Source organism: Eptatretus burgeri, chromosome 9 (genome assembly GCF_056783735.1).
Source record: "Eptatretus burgeri isolate ZD-2024b chromosome 9, Ebu_testis_v1, whole genome shotgun sequence".
Classification (NCBI taxonomy): domain Eukaryota; kingdom Metazoa; phylum Chordata; class Myxini; order Myxiniformes; family Myxinidae; genus Eptatretus; species Eptatretus burgeri.
The window spans coordinates 104766844-104787316 of record NC_140969.1 but is presented as its reverse complement, the minus strand read 5'-3'; the positions used below and the strand labels follow the sequence as shown (position 1 = coordinate 104787316).

Here is a 20473-nt window from a genome sequence, read left to right as displayed (position 1 = left end):
TATTATTTTTCCGCCGGCATTTTGCACCCTTTTTCTCTGGGACACCAAGTCCGATCGACAGGAAATTTTTTACCATAGTATGTATCTTTTTTTTGATAGCACAATCACGTTATAATTATGACGTCATTGGTCACGTGGTACGGTCGCCATCTTGAAAAAAGCGATAAACTTTGGACATCTGTATCTCGGAAACCGTGCAATGGAAAAAATTTTCGTTTGATACATTTTACTAAGCTCCGTATGGGGAACACGTGTGATTTTTCGTGACGTCATAGGTGAAGCGATATACCGGTGAAAATTCGTCAAGTAGAACGCTGTATAGGAAAAATCTGAAAAATTTTGAGCATCATCTACGCCTAAAATCACCGACGAAAATGTTTTTCTTGACGTCATCGATGACGTATTTCGGCCGCCATCTTGTTTTTTAGTGTTTTTTTTTTTTTTTTTTAATCTTCTTCTCCAGAACGGCTGTGCAGATTGAGGCGAAACTTTACAGGCACATTCCCCCTGAGGTCCTCTTTCAAGTTTGTTAATTTATTGTTGATACGTCACATGGTTTGGTGGCCATCTTGAAAAAACCCTAAAACCTTCAAACATCTTCTCCAGAAGCGCTGGTCCAATGAAGGCGAGATTTCAGAACTATATTTGTGACATGTATGCGATGCAAGTTTGTTAATTTCGAAGAGATAGGTCACATGGTTTGGCTGCCATGTTGGATTTAAGAAAAATATTAAATAATGTTTTCTCTGGAATTTCATAAGCCATCGAAGCGAAAATTTGCAAGTGCCTTCGGCCCTCAAGTCTGCATACATGGTAAAAAAAATTTACCTCAGAAGTCACATGGTTTGGCGGCCATCTTGGATAGAAAAATAGACCTTATCCGATTTACACGAAACTTCACACACTTGTTCGGGTCGACGATGGAAAGCAGAATTTAAATTTATGATATCATAGGTCACAAGGTTCGGCAGCCATCTTGGATTGAAAATGAATAGCTTTTAAAAATCTTCTTCTCCAGAAGGACAAGACAGATTAAGACAAAACTTCACACATATATTCCCCATGAGGTCCTTTCTCAAGTTTGTTAATTTGTTCTTGATCGGTCACATGGTTTGGCGGCCATCTTGAAAAAACCCGAAAACCTTCAAACATCTTCTCCAGAAGCGCTGGTCCGAGGAAGGGGAAATTTCAGAACTATATTCGGGACAGGTAGGCGATATAAGTTTGTTAATTTCGAATTGATAAGTCACACGGTTTGGCCGCCATGTTGGATTTAAGAAAAATATTAAATAATGTTTTCTCTGGAACCGCTTAACCTAACAAATCGAAAGTTTGCAATTATAATCTACCATCGTGTGTGCACGCGTGGTAAAAATTATGACATCACACGTCACATGGTTTGGCGGCCATCTTGGATAGAAAAACGCACCTTTACCGATTTACACGAAACTTCACAAACGTGTTCCAATACCAAGTTGGATGCAGAATTTAAATTTGTGATGTCATAGGTCACATGGTTCGTCAGCCATCTTGGATTGAAAAATAATATCTTTAAACGTCTTTTTCTCTGAAACCACTGAACAGATCCAGGCGAAACTCCACCACTATGACCGCCTCTCCATGACGAATAAAAAGTTCTCACCCCCTTTTGAGGTACGACGCAACGTTTGGCAGCCATAGTGGATTGAAGGAAAAATATTAATTAATGTTTACTCTGGAACTACTGCATCAATAAAGGTGAAACATCACCTTTATGGTGGAACATTCATACGAAATGAGGGTTTGAAATTTCAACGGGATTGGGCCCAGGGTTTGGCAGCCATGTTGGTTTTAAGAAAAATATTAAATAATGTTTTCTCTGGAACTGCTTAACCAGCGAAGCGAAAATTTGCGCTTATCGTCTACGTTCGTGTTTGCACATGTGGTGAAAATTATGACGTCATAAGTCACATGGTTTGGCCGCCATCTTGGATTGAAGGATAAATATTAATTAATGTTTACTCTGGAACCACTGCTTCTATATATACGAAACTTCACATTTGTAATTTAGCCGACATGCGAAACAAACGTTTAAAATTTCAACCTGATCGGTCATGCGGTTTGGCAGCCAGAATTATTTAATTATTTGAATCTGTTCGCCAGTAATAAGGAAATTGAACGCTTTGTGCTGCCCGGTTCGTAACTCGTCTGTTCCGCGCCGTCTCAAAGCAGGCCTGTGTTTGTATCACCATTAAATAATGTTTTCTCTGGCACCGCTTATCCGATAAATGCGAAACTTTGCGACTATGATTTAAGTCTCATGTTGTATCAGTTGTGTCAAAGGCGGACGGACTGGGTACCCGGTCATTACTGCCAGCAGTTATAAAGTGGCAGTTCTAGTTTTGATTATTTTCTTCCTGCACTCCCAACACAATTTCCGAGCTGTATAATGGAGCCTGCTGGTACTTTTGGAATGAAATTTTGCATCAATAATGTGAATGGAAAGTCTGTGGTGTTGACATCATGTAGTTTGACCTTGACGTAATTTTTAAGGTCATGACCTCATGATAGTAATTAACATTTTTCAACATAACTCGATGATAGTTTCGCCGATCGGAATGAAATTGCCATCCGTAGCTAGCTTCGGGCAATATGCATTTATTCTTATTTTACATCTTACTCTTCTGGGTTAAAGGTCAAGGTCTTACACCTTCTAGGAGTACGAAACCACCATTTAGTTTTTTTTTGTCGATGTCCAAGCGTATCTTGGAGCCTGTTGGGACTTTTGGAATGAAATTTTTCATCAATAATGGGAATTTATAGTATGTGGGATTGTTTTTTTTTGTTGTTGTTTTTGACCTTGACCTAATTTTTAATGTCATGACCCAATTGTATACTTTTTCAGCACAATTTGCTCAAAGTTTGTCCAGTTAGAACGAAATTGCCCTTTCTTGATAGCCTCGAGCAAGTCGCATTTACACTTATTTTACATCAAACCCCTGTGAGATAAAGATCAAGGTCAAACGGCGGTCTGAAAAAAAAAAAAAAAAACGCAGTTTTTGTCATTGCTCATTTTTTTCCAATGGGGAATTTCAAATACCGCCTCGCCTTACAAGGTGTTCTTGCAACATCATAGCATACCTGCACTGAAATTGTGAACCTGATGTTGGATTTGTGTCCTTGACCTCCTTTTCGGAATGTGGCTGAATGAACAAATGATGAGAACTTGAACATTTTTCCTCCAATCTTCTTGACATTGAATTTTATGGATAGATGGCAGATGGGGACACATTTTCTTCATGTGCACTCGAAACCCAAAATGTTGAACACAAGGTCATTTGGTGGTCCGAACAAAATATGGTCATCATTGGATTGCGAGCCAAGGGAAAGTCAGGGGCGATCACCAAGGGTAAGCCCCCGGGGAGGCTTAGCCTTGGTGATTGCTTTGTAATTGTAGATATCTAGTTAGCTCACATGGAACGTAGTTCCGGGGAGCCTATGAGATAGCTTGTCGTCCGTCTGTCCATCCATAAGCACTTGCAGCTACTACTCTGAAACTGCTGATGGGATTGTGTCCAACCTTGGCTAAAATGATATTTGCTAAGTTGCAACTCAAGTTTGTTCATGGCATTAAAAAGATTTGGGTCGAAGGGGGTCTACCGGGGGTCAACGTGGGTCCAGGTTTGACCCTCCCCAAAATAGGTATTTGCTTTTTCCTTCTAATTTCAATGAAAGTTGACCACAAACTTCATCACTTGCGATGCAACAAAGTTTGTTCATGACATAAAAAATCAGGCCCATGACATTGGTTCATTGGTACATTTTGCTGACTGTCCCACATTGACTTCCTCGCCAGTATAATTCTTCTCCCAGGTGAGAACCCTGGGGTATTGCCCTTTTCTTTTTTGTGTTGTTTTTGTTTTTCCTTTTGATGCATATTTTTGTTGTTGAACTTCTTGGTAAGACATTGTGAGACATTTTCATCTAAACCTGGTATTGAGCCAAGCAAAGTTGATTTATATTTTATTTTACTGGAAGAAAGTGTTCAGCTGATGTAGCGTAGCCCAGCGTTCTGGTCATGATGGAAACGAATAGGGAAAGAAGTTTGACAATGTTAACTCCACACATGTCTAATGTTGTGGGAATTGGGAATGGTGTGGGTATGAATCAAATCTAATGGTTATTGTGGGATTCCTCAGGTGTTTTGTATTCTATAGTTTATGGACGATGCTTAATAATACTAAACAGGTCGTAAGTATCGTACTGTAAAACTCTCCAATATGACTGATATATATTTTGGCGAGAACGACCGCTAGGTGGGGGAGGTTACTCCGTCTCCCACCTCTCAGGAAATGTAGGCCGTCGCTCCAGATAATTCTGTGAGCTGGCGGGTCGATGAACCGACCGTGGACGCTAATATCTCAATCGCGTAGCGTAGGATCTGTTTGTCTAAAACCAATTTACCTAAGTAGCTACGCGATTTAAACTACAGGGGAAGCCACGCCCTCGGAATGCCTGGTCGAACCGGATTTACTCTACTGGGAGCGGTAGATTCACACTACCGACTACCGCTTTGCCACCGACCCTTCCGGCTCGTTGCAGTTGAGCGGGGCCTGCCCAGTACGTCCCGGCTATGATAGACCGATTACCGGGGATGAAACCCCGCTTATACTCAGACCCGGAACATGCAAGACCAATGTAAGAAGGGACAGAAACGGACTGGGAACATTTCTAATAAATTTATTAACAGTAAAATAAAGACAAAAGCAAGACTTGGCGCGAATATGCAAGCAGGGAAATATTTATAATAAGCAAAAACACTTACTCAGTTCTACTTAAAGACGGGCCCACACGCAGACACACAAAAAGAAAGGAAACCCCAAAGTCTTTATTTGACCCTCGCAGCTGCAAAAAGAGACAAGCTGGGGGGGGGGTCAGAGTTCGGTGGGTACCTGGTCGTCGGAGGGAAAGCGTGCTCTGTAGTGCGGCACCTGCCAATGGTCGTCGGTTTGGTCCCTTTGGTCCCAGTCGCACGTGTGGGACTCGTGGCTCATGGCAGAGCTCGCGTGGTGAATAGTTGGGGTCCACAGAACTCCTCTCCCCGTAACAATCACCGTGAAGAACTAACCAGATTGCTCACAGACACCGTGAACCAAAAACTGCCTGACCCAACCACCGTGAAAACTCCTTACTCAGAGAGTCTCGGAGATATATCTCCTCCCACCTCGGGGAGGGGCTCTTGGCGAAAAATGCCTCGCTGTCCGCCCCTCATTGGACAGGGTCCTACGGCCCACCTTTCCGGGGCGGGGCTTTGTCCCCTGCTGGGAAACCCCAACCGCTCTTTCCACGCGGGGTCAAACTTGATGAGTAACAGTATAATGCTGCAACAGCCCTCCCGGGAAACCCCAGCCAGTCTTCCACGTGGGCCCACACTCGACGAGTAACAGTATAAACGTTGCAAAGGTACTTGGTAGTGCAGCCGGTTGGCGGTGGATCGTGACTGGCCGAGGGGTCATGCATATGGCTTGTTGGTTGTTAGATGTAAAGATTTAATAACCAAACTAAAAGAAGTCGCAACGTACGTATTTGATTCTCCCACTAGACAAAAACGAAAGGGATCTGACTACACATATACTGAACGGGATAACTGACTTTTGGGACCTGTATGTTGAATGCAAATGGTTTCCAGATCCGTAACAATATATTTTTGAATACATTGTCGAGGTTCGTGTGAGAGCTAACATGCACAAGAGGGGTGGGAGAGGGAAGGACAAAACAGTGGGGAACACAGACATTTGGAGATCTGTGGAAGGGAGAGGGATGGGGGTGGGGAACACGTGGTAAACAAGATGGACACCACAGGGACTTTCAGGACCTCACACAACAGGGAATTTGACGGAGGTGCATTTGGGGTGAATTAACGGGGGTAGAGAAGATCGTGGTTTTGGATGGGGGAAGAGCAGAGGTGGTGGTGAATAGCTGCTTTGAAGACCTGGAAGGAAGAGTGGGATTGAAGAGAGTGTGGGAGTTTATTCCAAAGGTGGGAAAAAGAGGAATGAAAGAGTGAAGGTGAACAGTTGCGATTCGTGGTTTTGGTAGTTTTACCAGAAGGGGATTGCCAGCGGACCTTGAGCGCCCTATGGGGGGGGGGGATATCGCAGACAGCGGGGGTGGGGGGGGCGAGACCGGAGAGGAGACTGTAGAAGACAGAAAGACCACTGGTCTGCCTGTGGTGAGAGCCTGAGAGGCCCAAAGACTCACCCTCACCGTGGGATATACCAATGATCCAAAATGCCTTGGTTTCCAGAGCGTGAAGCCGTGAAAGGTGAGAGGCGGCAGCACCAGCCGAGTGGGGAGAGCAGTACTTCATCAGCCTGCATACAAAAGTTGACCCATGATGCTTTTGGCTCTTTGATCCACAAACAGGAAAGGGGAAGAATTATTGATTTTTCTGTTAAATTTGTGGGACATTTGAGGAAGATTAATTGTTTTTGAATCCAAATTCACTGCATGGATTTTCAGACACCCAAAATGTGTAATTTCTGCGAACTCCAAAATCGATGAAAATACACAGTCGTATCGCATTTGCGTTCTCTTTCAGATAACATAATCGTATCTGAACTTCATTGACATTAAAAAATGTTATGTAAACTTTTTCATAATGTTTTTCTTTAACCCATTTAAGTTTTCCATAAGGTAGAGATTGAGACATAGCCCACCCATACAAATTGTTAGCATCATTATACATCAGGTAAGAGTTGTCCTCGTTCTTATTATAATCAGGAAGATATTTGTTATTTGCTTTAGCATATCTTGGAACATACTTGAGATATTCCTCCTCTTTTAGCCTTCTCTATCATTAAAAGCATATCTATATCACTGATTAATTCAAAATTTTGTTTTGTCATTTTTAACATAGCACTCCAAGCCAAACCCAGGGCTGTGTAATAGTGAGCAGGGTCTAATCCATAAAAATATTTATTACTAGTACATGCCCGTAAAAAAAAAAAAATAATAATAAATAAATAAACCACACAGGCCGTTTCTTCACTCTCGCGTGCCCGTACGTGCGTGACCCGGAAGTTCGATATTATTCGCAGTTACCATTATTCGCAATTTATTTTTAATACCCAATTATTCAATTAGCGCCAACGTATTTTACCTTTTCGCAATGTCGTGGCAAGGAAAAACAAAAAGAGAAGAGAAGAGAGAGAAAAAATTTACTTCCTGGTTCGGAACATACCAGCACTCTGATGTTCCCAAAATTTATACACCGTCTAATATGAAAACGATCATAACTTGGGCCATTGTGTTTATCTATAAATGCGCATAAGAAATCGAGAAATTATTAGAATACACGAAGTCATCACTCTCCGGAAGCCCGTACGTTGTAACCTGTAATGGGGAACGTGGCGGAGCTTCCCTTCACCATCGGCCACGCCCACGCAACAACGTGTCTTGCCATTGGTTTGGTAAATAAATGGCCATAACTTGCGAAGCACTTGTCCGATTAATATCAAACCTTGAAAAGGCACATCCTCAGGTCCCCAGCAATATATCTGGCAAGTTTCAATTAGATCGGACCAGAGGTTGTCGAGAAACAGCGGACACACACACACACACACACACACACACACACACACACACACACACACACACACACACACACACACACACACACACACACACACACACACACACACACACACACACACACACACACACACACACACACACACACACACACACACACACACATTGCTGGAATTATAGATAGATGACAGACTGTTCTAAAAGTTTCAAACACATCACTTAATAACAGTACATCAGTTTTAAGATATAAATCATGATATTCCCCAAGATTATTTATATTAAACTTCTCCCAAACCTTTTTAGCTTGTGTGTAATCTTCATCAGAAATATGAGTATTATTCAACTTACCATAGAAACTTTCCCTTGAAGGAAGTTGTGTTTCTTTAAACCTTTCAAATGCATCCATAGAGTCATATGGATGTATTCCCTTTTGTGATAAGAGATCAATCTCTTCTTGATTTGAGAAATATGATTTAAGACTTGGGAAGTTTTTAATATTTGATGCTAATCCAGATAATGAATCTCTCATAAACTTGTATGTGTCAAGAAATCTGATATGGGTTATGGGGGATGTACAAATCATTTTTGTGAATGAGATGTATTTTTGATCTGTGTTAGGAATGGCAGAAATATATCGAGGTGTTTTTGAAAGTTCATTTATAAATAGATGTGTGTCATAGTGAGCATTGTTGTGAAGAAAGACAGGAATAAAATTTGGAGTCTTGTAATTAAGATTACAACAAGAATGAGTGGGACCTCTATATTTAATAGTAAGATGACAATGATCTAACTTTAAACTCCTCAATTTCCTCCCCACAAATATGACAGGTATTGTTCATTGTAAATTCTTTTTTCTCTCTCTTTGTTAATGACATTGGTTTATAGCAGGGGTCTCCAACCTGCGGCTCGTGGGCCACATGAGGCCCCAATAACGGATTTATGCGGCCCACAGTGCCATATTAAGTTTACATTACAATGTGGCCCGCGATACTGCCAATTTGTCAGGGTCAATGATCAAAGCGTTCTGTAATTGTTATAATGATTTTGATTCATATTAGACATGTGTTTTGAACACGATTATTCCTTTATCATATTCGTTGGCAAGAAAAATATATTCAGCACTAATTTTTGTTTTAATTTCCGCATATTAATTATATATATATATATATATATATATATATATATATATATATATATATATATATATATATTTTCGGAATTTAGCATCCTTTTTTTAGGTGCGGCCCTCCGGCCCTCACCACTTTGGTTTTGTGGCCCTCCGCCCAAAAAGGTTGGAGACCCCTGGCTTATAGGTTTTAACCATTATTTCTCTTAGTCTTATACAGTCTTTTTCCAATCGTCTCACAAACTCCTCTGAGGCACCTTCTCCTCTATAAAGTTCTAACTTGTATTCATCACCAACAGATGATTTGATATAATAAAAGAAACCACAAGGAGTATGTTTTTGGTATATATTTGCGTATGATTTATTTGGATTTGGAGAAACAGTGTCTATCTTTTCAAGGATACTTTCAAAATCAGCATATATCATAAACGGATGTTTTATAGATTTGTTAAAATCTTTGAATGATATGTTTGAACCTGCTTTTGGTAAATTGATTACGGTTGATTTATGATTACTACAATATTTCCAATGTTGATTTAATTGTTCTTTTGTGTGAAAGGAGCTGAGACATCTCTTACAAGGATATGTTTTACATTTTCTCTTATATATTTGTGATTTGGTTAATCTTGAGAAATTTTTGATGAAAGCATAATGTGATTTTTACTCTGAAGTAAAGTGGAGAAGGTCAATGTGTGTTTTGTCATTTTTATCGTTTTTAAATTTTTTAATATCTGAACTTTGTTTGTATCCGTTAATCCATATATATTAACAGATAGATTATTCATTTTTCTCAAATTTAGGAATATCTCTCAATGACATTGGAAACTTTAAATCTTTAACATTTAATGTATTCTCGTATTTCTTTTAATGTTTAACCCTTTCAGGATTCCATTGTGGAGGATGTAAGTGAGCAAGAACAGACCATAGAAAACATTTATTATCTTTGTCTTGAATATTAACAACCGCTTTCTTCAGTTTTTATCTCTTTTGGTAAATCAATACAAGAAGAAGCTTGAAGAGGATCTGATTTTAAGATGTGTATACCTAAAAAGATTATTTTTGTGATAGTAAATCCACTACCTACTGCAGTGTTATCAACATCTTGTTCTTGTCTCTGGAGATCATCGTAAACATCACATCTTGCAAAATCTTGAAATGATGAGATAAAGTGAGGGCTTGTTTTCATATAGGGAATAGTTTCATCGTCTTGTCTTACCATTTTCAATTTTACTCCCATATAAAACTTAAAAGTTTTCATTTCACTTAATGTGTTTTTAATTATAGTTTCAATACTTTGTTTAACCATATCAACAGCTTCCATGATTGAAGATGGTCCAGGGTCTTGAAAATGAAACAATCTTATTTTTATATGCCCTTTAAATGCCCCATCAGTGTTTTCAATGGAGAATTTAACTTCCCTTTTTTCATTGTTCTTGTGTTTGCGTGATTGAAGGTGTTTATTGTAAAAAAAAAAAATTAAGAATATCATTATCACCACTATCACAATGTTTTGTTTCTTGGTCTAGTGGAGATATTTGTCTGAAAAGATTGAATGTGTGTTTGTTGGTTTGAAGGTGTTTTTTTATAAGATTTGTATTCATGATTACAAACATCACAGTACGTTGTATTCACCATATTTATGTAGTAAAACTTTGCTGAAAATAAAATGTTCTTGATGAAAATTTAGTGCAATTTATAGGTGAATCTGTGCTTAAAACAAATTTATCCTCCAACTTTTTTCACTTAATAAATACAATGTTTCAAGACACAAAAGACAAGTTTCAATCAATCACTTCATTTGTAAAACATACTGAGAAATATGTCAAGGATGTAAAATTGAACAAAGATAAATATAACAACTATTGGATAAAAACAATTATGGTAAATAATATGAGTTCTTCAATTTCCTTCAGTGGAAGGGCTTTTAGTATACCTGGAAGAACATCAACTAAAGTATCTCTAACAAAAGTTTCTCCTCTCCTTCTGACAATATATTCAAAAGTAGAAAAAGCAATGAAACAAGAAAAAGTATCAAAAAATAAAAACCTAATGGATGAAGCTTTAGAAAGAAAAGATAAGACCATCTGTAATATGCAAGGAGAAATTTGTATTTTTTTCAACAATCCTAAAGATGTAAATCCTGATGAAATAAAGGTTGTTGATATATCAGGTGAAATTACATTTCGTTCAATATTAGTTGAGGATCATTTTAAAATTACCTCTAATATTAAAAATGTGGTAGTTGAATTTGTTAATGAAAAACGTATATAGATATAGATAGTAATGGTTTTTTTTTCTACTAATTAAATACGAGTCATTATTCAACTGAAGATTTTGAAGATTATGGGAGTGATTATGATACCGAGAATTTGTGTTCAAATGACAGTTATGATACCGAGAGTTTGTGTTCAAACGATAGTTATGAAAGTAGTTTTATAGATGATTGTGAAAGTACCAAAGATGAACTTTAGTTTAAGTAAAGTTTTACTTTATAAATATGTTAGATTTTGAGCCTCTTGAATTCCCTGATTCTCCATATGACAAATTTGAGAATTGTCCTGCATATGATAGTGGGATTAAACACAGTCAAAAGCCTATAAACAATGTTTATTCTGTGATTATCTTCTAATTAATGATAATAAAAAATAATTCTTTTAGATTTACACCAAAAATTAATTACTTTACAAGATTGATTAGAGAAATGAATAAAGTATGAGGGTGATAACACACCTTTCCTTACAAGGGAAGAAACTGAACGCATTCGAGAAATGTTCAAAGGATTGTTGTTATATATTATTCACGATTATCATTTTCAGGGAAATATCAACACAAGATATTGTATAAAGAAAATAATGGATTATCTTGAAATTAAACCTGAACTTAGGATAAAATATAGAGTTTCTAAAAAAGCCAATAATAAATTAAATAACCTGTTTTCCAAATACAGTAGACCGGACCAAATACACCATCGGGACCGACAAAAAAGTGACGACTTTGCCATGTGACGACTTGCGCGTATGCGAACATTCATGATGACTGTGGGGTGAAGGATGAAGTCTCGCGTGGCCTGGACACGTACGTGTGAGAGGGCGCAACAATCTCTAAGCCGGCTATTGCACCAAAAGGGAAACACAATCCTTGGGGCATAGGTGGGGGTTCATTGGTGAGTTGGAAAGTGATCAAGCAAAGATGGAATTCATGAATCACTTTATCAAAAGTAAAGATAATGAACAACTGTAAGACAACTCGTATACCATCGGTGATGGAATGAATGGCTGTTAGAATTCATTAATTGGAATGAATGTAGAATGAGTTTTCATATGGCATGAAAACTCGTATATACCATCGACAAATTACATGACACACAGTCATCGTGATGACGACCACTCAATACCTATGTGAAAGTGAGTGTGGTGATGTACAAAACAAGCCAATATAAAACCATGATCGGACTTCAACACTAAGCTCGATCGATCCTTTACTCCTTCGCCAGAGACTGCATTGCGCAGCCTGTCTACCTCTTCAGATGCATGTGGGACGGCACGCTGACTGAGCTGAATGCAGCGCAGTTATAAATAGCCTATCACTGGCGGTGTACACCAATGAGCGCGCATCACGATTCCATGAAATCTGGCTTCTCACAAGGTAGAAGTTCCGTGTGACGAGTAAGGCGTGGTAATTTACCTGAGTTTCCATTACGCGGGAACGGACAACATCTGATGACTTGGAGATGACGACTTACAGACTTTATTCAAAGGGATTTAACATTAGATAAATTCGGGACTTTTTGACGCTGCCGACTTAGGGGAAGTGACGAGTTACATGCTGCCGACTTACACCTTGTCTACTGTATATAAATGAATGATTTCTTACCCATTTGGGAAAAATAAGATAAAATTTAACAACCATAAAAATCTCCCAAATTCATTAAGATGTCTCATAGTTGGTTCACGTGGATGTGGAAAAACCTGCTTACTTTTGAGGATGCTCCTTACTCCCAACTTTTTAGATTATTATAATTTAATAATTTTCACAAAGTCAATTTTTCAACCAGAGTATCAACTACTCTCACAAGTTAATTTCTGTCTGCGTTTCTTCTTTATGTCTTCCTGTTGTTTTACAACATTTGAAACCAACTCTTTAAACCTTAAATCTTCTTGCTCTTTCTTTCGCATCCATTTATTTATTGGAAAATATCATTTAATGAATTGCAAAGATCAACAGTGAAATTTTCCTTTTCTTCATCATCCAAGTAGATGTGTTCAAATAAATCCTTTTCTTTAAATATTTCATCAAATTCTTCATTAACATTAATACGAGTTGTAATTTCTTCTTCACTAATACTTGCATCTCTGCTTTTCATACGTCTGCGTTGAGTTTCTTCATCAACATCAAAACCGAATGATAAAATCCTAACCACACTCAGATGTTTAATAATTTGTCTTGTTCCTTCTGGATTAGTTTCTAATATCCCAAGACCACCAGATTTTAGTTTCTTTAACTCACTCTTACAATGTGAATATTTTGTTGTACCAAGAGAAACCTCCTCATATATTTGACCTTCATTCCTCAATCGCATATGTTCCTCTACCGAAATATAGTGATAATCTTCACCTTTTACTTCTCCAGGTCTTATTGCTCTCGTTGTTGATACAATGCGTATCACGGGGTGTTTTTAAAGTAAGTTTACAATATTCTCATTGGTACTATACAAGAACCTTGATTTATAAAAGTTTTTTCCAGAAGCAGATTTACCCACAAGATTTATAATAATAGTTGTCATTTATATATGTAATTGTTTATAAAACAAAAAATATATCCCTTAATATCTCATCTTGTTTCACAATAATATATTTATATTTTTCAGTCGTGTGCTTCATATAATCCCCAAATTCTTTTTTACTGCATAATGTAGAACAATTATCTCTCCAAAAATTGTTTATATCTATTGAATTTAACTTGAATAAAATAAAAGTATTAGCATTGTTTCTTATGGAACGACGAGGAAGTTGAAAGTACGATTGACTAAGATAAATACAATTACAATAAGTCTCCCTCTTGTGGAGTAGCTGTCCATTACAGTTTGGTTTCTCTCATTAACACAATCATCAAAGATAACGAGGTTCTTTTTTGATTTATCCAAATCTTGGGGAGAAGGTATATCATCCGTATTATCACTAAGAATACAAGTTATCAGTTTTGATTTATTTTTATATCTCTGTGTATCACAAAATAGTTGTATTATATCTTCATTGTTATAATCATTTAGATTGTTTTGAAGTTTAAATAAACCGATTATATCTTCATTTTGAAGACCAGCATTAAAACCTTGTGAGAGTAGTTGATACTCTGGTTGAAAACTTGACTTTGTGAAAATTATTAAATTATCATAATCTAAAAAGTTGGGAGTAAGAAGCATCTTCAAAAGTAAGCAGGTTTTTCCACATCCGCTTGAACCAACTATGAGACATCTTAATGAATTTGGAATATTTTTATGGTTGTTAAATGTTATCTTATTTTCCCAAATGGGTAAAAAATCGATAAATCAAGATTTAAAGTTTCCAATGTCATTGAGAGATATTCCTAAATTTGAGAAAATGAATAATCTATCTGTTAATGTATATGGATTAACGGATACAAACAAAGTTCAGATATTAAAAATTTCAAACAACTATAAAAATGATAAAACACACATTGACCTTCTCCACTTTACAAGAGGAAAAATCACATAATGCTTTCATCAAAAATTTCTCAAGATTAACCAAATCACAAATATATAAGAGAAAATGTAAAACGTATCCTTGTAAGAGATGTCTCAACTCCTTTCACACAAAAGAACGATTAAATCAACATTGAAAATATTGTAGTAATCATAAATCACCATAATCAATTTAAAAGAAGCAGGTTCAAACATATCATTCAAAGATTTTAACAAACATATAAAACATCCGTTTGTGATGTATGCTGATTTTGAAAGTATCCTTGAAAAGATAGACACTGTTTCTCAAATCTCAAATGTTTTCTCAAATTTGGACAAATCCAAATAAATCGTACACAAATATATACCAAAAACGTACTCCTTGTGGTTTCTGTTATTATATCAAATCATCTGTTGGTGATGAATACAACAAGTAAGAACTTTATAGAGGAGAAGATGCCTCAGAGGAGTTTGTGAGACAATTGGAAAAAGACTGTATAAGACTAAGAGAAATAATGGTTAAAACCTATAAACCAATGTCATGAACAAAGAGAGAGAAAAAATAATTTAGAATGAACAATACCTGTCATATTTGTGGGGAGGAAATTGAGGAGTTTAAAGTTAGAGATCATTGTCATCTTACTGGTAAATATAGATGTCCCGCTCATTCTTGTTGTCATCTTAATTACAAGACTCCAAATTTTATTCCTGTCTTTCTTAACAACAACGCTCACTATGACACACATCTATTTATAAATGAACTTTCAAAGACACCTGGATATATTTCTGCCATTCCTAACACAGATCAAAAAAATACATCTCATTCACAAATATGATTTATATATCCCCCATAACCCATGTCAGATTTCTTGACACATACAAGTTTATGGGAGATTCATTATCTGAGTTAGCATCAAATATTAAAAACTTCCCGAGTCTTAAATCATATTTCTCAAATCAAGAAGAGATTGATCTCCGATCACAAAAGTGAATATATCCGTATGAATATGGATTCATTTGAAAGGTTTAAAGAAACACAACTTCCTTCAAGGGAAAGTTTCTATGGCAAGTTGAATAATACTCATATTTCTGATGCAGATTATACACAAGCTAAAAAGGTTTGGGAGAAGTTTAATATAAAGAATCTTGGGGAATATCATGATTTATATCTTAAAACTGATGTACTGTTTTTAAGTGATGTGTTTCAAAGTTTTAGAACAGTCTGTCAAAATAAAAATTCTAATGGATTAGACCCTGCTCACTATTACACAGCCCTGGGTTTGGCTTGGAGTGCTATGTTAAAAATGACAAAACAAAATTTGGAATTGATCAGTGATATAGATATGCTTTTAATGATAGAGAAGGCTAAAAGAGGAGGAATATCTCAAGTATGTTCCAAGAGATATGCTAAAGCAAATAACAAATATCTTCCTGATTATACTAAGAACGAGGACAACTCTTACCTGATGTATTATGATGCTAACAATTTGTATGGGTGGGCTATGTCTCAATCTTTACCTTATGGAAAACTTAAATGGGTTAAAGAAAAACATTATGAAAAAGTTTTACTTGACATTGTAATCTTCTCTCAAAAAGAATTGGATGAAGCTGAATTTGGATATTATTTTGAGGTTGATTTAAAATATCCAGAAGAACTTCATAACAAACATTTAGACCTATCCTATGCATCTGAGAAAAGAATGGTTAAGTGATTACCAATCGTCATTTAATATAAAAGGTAAATCTTCAGAAAAACTACTTACTACATTAAATGATAAAGAAAGTTATGATTTACATCAAAGGAACTTGAGACAATATTTATCTGCTGGGTTGAGAGTGAGGAAAAGTCATAGGATTTTGAAATTTAAACAAAGTCCATGGTTATTGAAGTATATTGATTTTGATACAAAAAAAAGAAAAAAACGCAGAGACAGATTTTGAGAAGAACTTTTATAAATTAATGAATAATGCTGTATTTGGAAAGACTATGGAAAATGTTAGGAATCAAGAAAACATAAGACTTGCTACATCTTTGAAACAGGCTTCAAAGTTAATTAACAAACCAAGTTTTGAACAGGTGGAGGTATTTTCAGAGAACTTTTGTGCTATTCATTTGAAAAAAGAGAGTATTGAAATGAATAAACCTATTTACATATGAACATCAATTCTTGATTTGTCAAAGTTGTTTATTGATGACTATTACTATGTTGTTCTTCTTTTCGGCTGCTCCTGTTAGGGGTCGCCACAGCGGATCATTGGTTATGATCCGCATGCTGATTTGGCACAGGTTTTACGCCGGATGCCCTTCCTGACGCAACCCTGGTCGCCTCTTACGACAAAGGGATAAGGATTGGGTTTTGCCATGATTCCGAGCTGCCCTACACCCTCTCATAGCGCGGCCCAGCGCAGAGCTACCGTCCTCAAGCGATCCTCCAACCCAAGCCTCCGAGTAGCCGCATTACAGGCGCACACCACTATGCCCGGTATGTCTGACTATTACTATAATAATTTAAAATTAAAGTATAAGGATAATGTGTCATTGTTATATATGGATACAGATAGTTTTATATTTTTAATAAAGACTGGAGATGTATATGAGGATATGATTGATTATATATGTATATATTTATATATATATATATATATATATATATATATATATATATATATATATATATATATATGTATATATGTATATATGTATATATGTATATATGTATATATGTATATATGTATATATGTATATATGTATATGTATATGTATATGTATATGTATATGTATATGTATATATATGTATATATATATATATATATATATATATATATATGTATGTATGTATGTATGTATGTATGTATATATATATATATATATATATATATATATATATATATATATATATATATATATATATATATATATATTGTTGCGAATTCACGCCCGCCGGCGTGCGAGCGGCCACGTAACTCGAATCACGGCACGTCGCCCACCGGACGGACAATTCCGTCGTGACCCTCTCGGACTAACGCCGGGAACTAGTCACGGGTGGGCCTTTCGACCTCACCACGATCGTGCCAATCGGCCCCCCGCGTGGGATAGGGTTGTTCGCCAAATTCGACCTACCTAAGTACCCACACGGAGGGTAGACCGGGCGATCGCACCTCGCCGCAGGTCGACTTCAGACACGGGCCACTTTAAGCGACCCATTCTGTACTATCGGGATAACCGAGCGGTGTTATCGTCAACCTCGACGGTTCCGATTAGTTATTGGGCGTATTTAGCCCACGACCAACCCTTTACGTGAAGTAAGATGGAGATTCAATTAAAGAAAAGACGAAGCGAAACGGGAAAAACAGTTCAACATAAGGCACATTTATTCCGCGGCAAACGGAAAGCACACATATACAATTACAACAATTATGCACCAAAAGCAAATGTAAAAGTAAAACAACAATTATGCAACAAAAGAGACACAATGCAGATCTACCACCGACTACGCGAGCACACGGCAACACTTACACAGTTTTACTTCACAGACGGCGCCGACAACACATATACTCCAAAGCAAAAGAAAAAGGGGCCACCCTCAACTACAAGGGGGCAGACGGGCCTGGGGCCGAGACCGCGTCGAGCCTACCCGTCTGGTGATGAGCCGCAAAATGGCGGCGGCGCCCCGACTCCACTGCGACCTCGACCGCGTTCCCGGCCTCCCCTCTCCGCAGCTCCCCGACAGACTCCGAACCCCGTCTTGGCTGCTGCGCTGCTGCTGCCACGCTTCGCCGCCGCCACAACGCGCCCGAGCCCGATACAGAAACTCTTCTCTCAGTCGCTGCCACACCTCTCCAACTCTGTCTTGGCTGCTGCGCTGCTGCTGCCACACTTCGCCGCCGCCACAACGCGCCCGAGCCCGAAACAGAAACTCTTCTCTCTGTCGCTGCCACACCTCTCCAACTCCGTCTTGGCTGCTGCGCTGCTGCTGCCACGCTTCGCCGCCGCCACAACGCGCCCGAGCCCGAAACAGAAACTCTTCTCTCTGTCGCTGCCACACCTCTCCAACTCGCCCGATTCGCTCCGCGCTCGGCGCTTTATAGTGCGACAGGAGAAACCATATATAGATTCCTGGATCAGGATCGGCTCGGGGGCGGAGCCACGCTCCCCCATTGGACGGAGGAAAAGTGGGCGTGAATCATTCCCGATCCGCCTTCCCCGGAAAGGCCGCTCCTTGCACCCGCCGCTCAGTGCGCGCCCCGCACGAGTCCAGGATCGGTGCCCACAAGCGGCGCGGGAATGGCGGCAGAAGGAGGAGAGGTGAAGGCGGTGGAGGGTCCATTGTGGCGGTCCCTGGCCACGGCGACGCCCAGCATGGCGGTGATGCGATGATTGCGAGAGCGAGTTGTGACGGTAAAGGTCGTGGCTGTTGGCGTTGTTGTTGTTGTGAAGCGGCGTTGCGGTTGGTGGTTGTTGTGTGATGGCGGTTGGGACGTGGTTGGTTCAAAATAAAGATAGAACAGAAAAACGGCTATCTTAAAGGGTCGCAGCCCGAATGAATGACATTTATTCCCTCTAAACAACGGGTTTGGGCTAACTACACATATACTTAGAGATATCTCACCTATGGGACCTGAATGGTGGTTTGCGAATTTCCTCAACCACAACAATACATATATATATATATATATATATATATATATATATATATATATATATATATATATATATATATATATATATATATATATATATATATAATGCAAGTAATTATAAACCTCGTGATGTGTTGTTTTCATCAAAGAACGAAATGGTTATTGGTAAGTTTAAAGACGAATTGGGTGGGAAGGTTATGAGTGATTGAGATCAAAGGCTTATGCTTTTACATATATTGACAATAATATTGAAAGGTGTAAAAATAAGTTAAAGCGAATAAAGAAAAAAATAAGAAATGAAACAATAAACTTTAAACATTATTACAACTGTTTAATCTTAAAGAAGGAAGAGTATCGAAAAATGAATAAAATAAGAAGTTATAAACATCAATTATATACAGAAGAAATAAATAAGAAAGCATTAGGAGCTTTTGATGATAAAAGATATATTTTAGAGAATGGAATTAATAGTCTCCCTTATGGTTATAAGTATAAGTGCTGAGGGACTACTACCGGCTTTTACTGATTTATAAATGATAGAACCAAGCAATAACCAAAACAAAGAGTGGAGATGTAATCAACCTTGGTACTTAAATGGAAAACATAAAGAATGTGAGAAATATAAAATAAGTCTTATTGAAGAAATAACCGGGGTAAAAGTAGATAAAACAAATAAGCGGATAAATTTAATTACAAATAAGTTAGAGGATGTAAAGAAAAAAATAAATATCCTTGAATGGACTGAAAACTTTGATTGTTTTCAATTAAACAATGGAAAAACAATTTACTATAATCTCACAATGATATGTGGCTCAGGAGGTGGTCAAACATGAGCATTAAGAGAAGTTTATCATTTTTTCTCTGTTCAACAAAGATATTTAGAACAAGAACCAAGTTCTAAAATAATATTTGTGAATATACTCAATGGTGATGAATGTAATCGGAAAATTAATTTATTACCTCGAATAGAAAATGGACAAATATTTATTGGATCACTCTTTGAATGGAGTAAGTAATGGGGCAGAGATCAATCTCCTCTTTTGACCTGATGAGCCTTGAGACAGAGTCAGAGGGGGGAGAGAAAATCATTCTCCTGTTTTAACTGAATGAGCCTTGAGATAGAGAGTTCTTCCTATTAATTTGTATGGGAGGAATTAGACTCCAGTTGAGGAGTTTTTTTAAGGGGTTTTCAAAAAGGTTAGCCTATACATTTGTATGAGGTTTTTTGGGCCCTGAGACAGTCTCAAATCAACATGAGCTTGTATGGGAGAAAATCATTCTTCTATTTAAGGGGTTTTCAAAAAGGCTCACCTATACATTTGTATGGGAGGAATTAGACTCCAGTTGAGGGGTTTTTGGGAATCAATTCAAAGAGTTTTCCCCATTTTCCCATTCATTTGCATGGGTGCCTCACAAACCCCATATATCCCCTACTC

General features: G+C 37.6%; 1 protein-coding gene across 7 annotated transcripts in view; it reads left to right on the top strand.

Annotated features, from left to right (window-relative positions):
• The window catches only part of LOC147020826 (ubiquitin carboxyl-terminal hydrolase 17-like protein 5), a 69485-nt gene that overhangs the window by 36041 nt on the left and 12971 nt on the right, over positions 1-20473 (top strand). For all 7 annotated transcript variants that reach the window (XM_085896464.1, XM_085896465.1, XM_085896469.1 and 4 more), the window contains one exon: positions 16633-16879. Coding sequence is in view for 1 of the 7 variants with exons in the window: in XM_085896470.1 (XP_085752596.1) it covers positions 16633-16743 (111 nt within the window). In the remaining 6 variants the exon portion in view is untranslated. The remainder of the gene's footprint in view (positions 1-16632; positions 16880-20473) is intronic.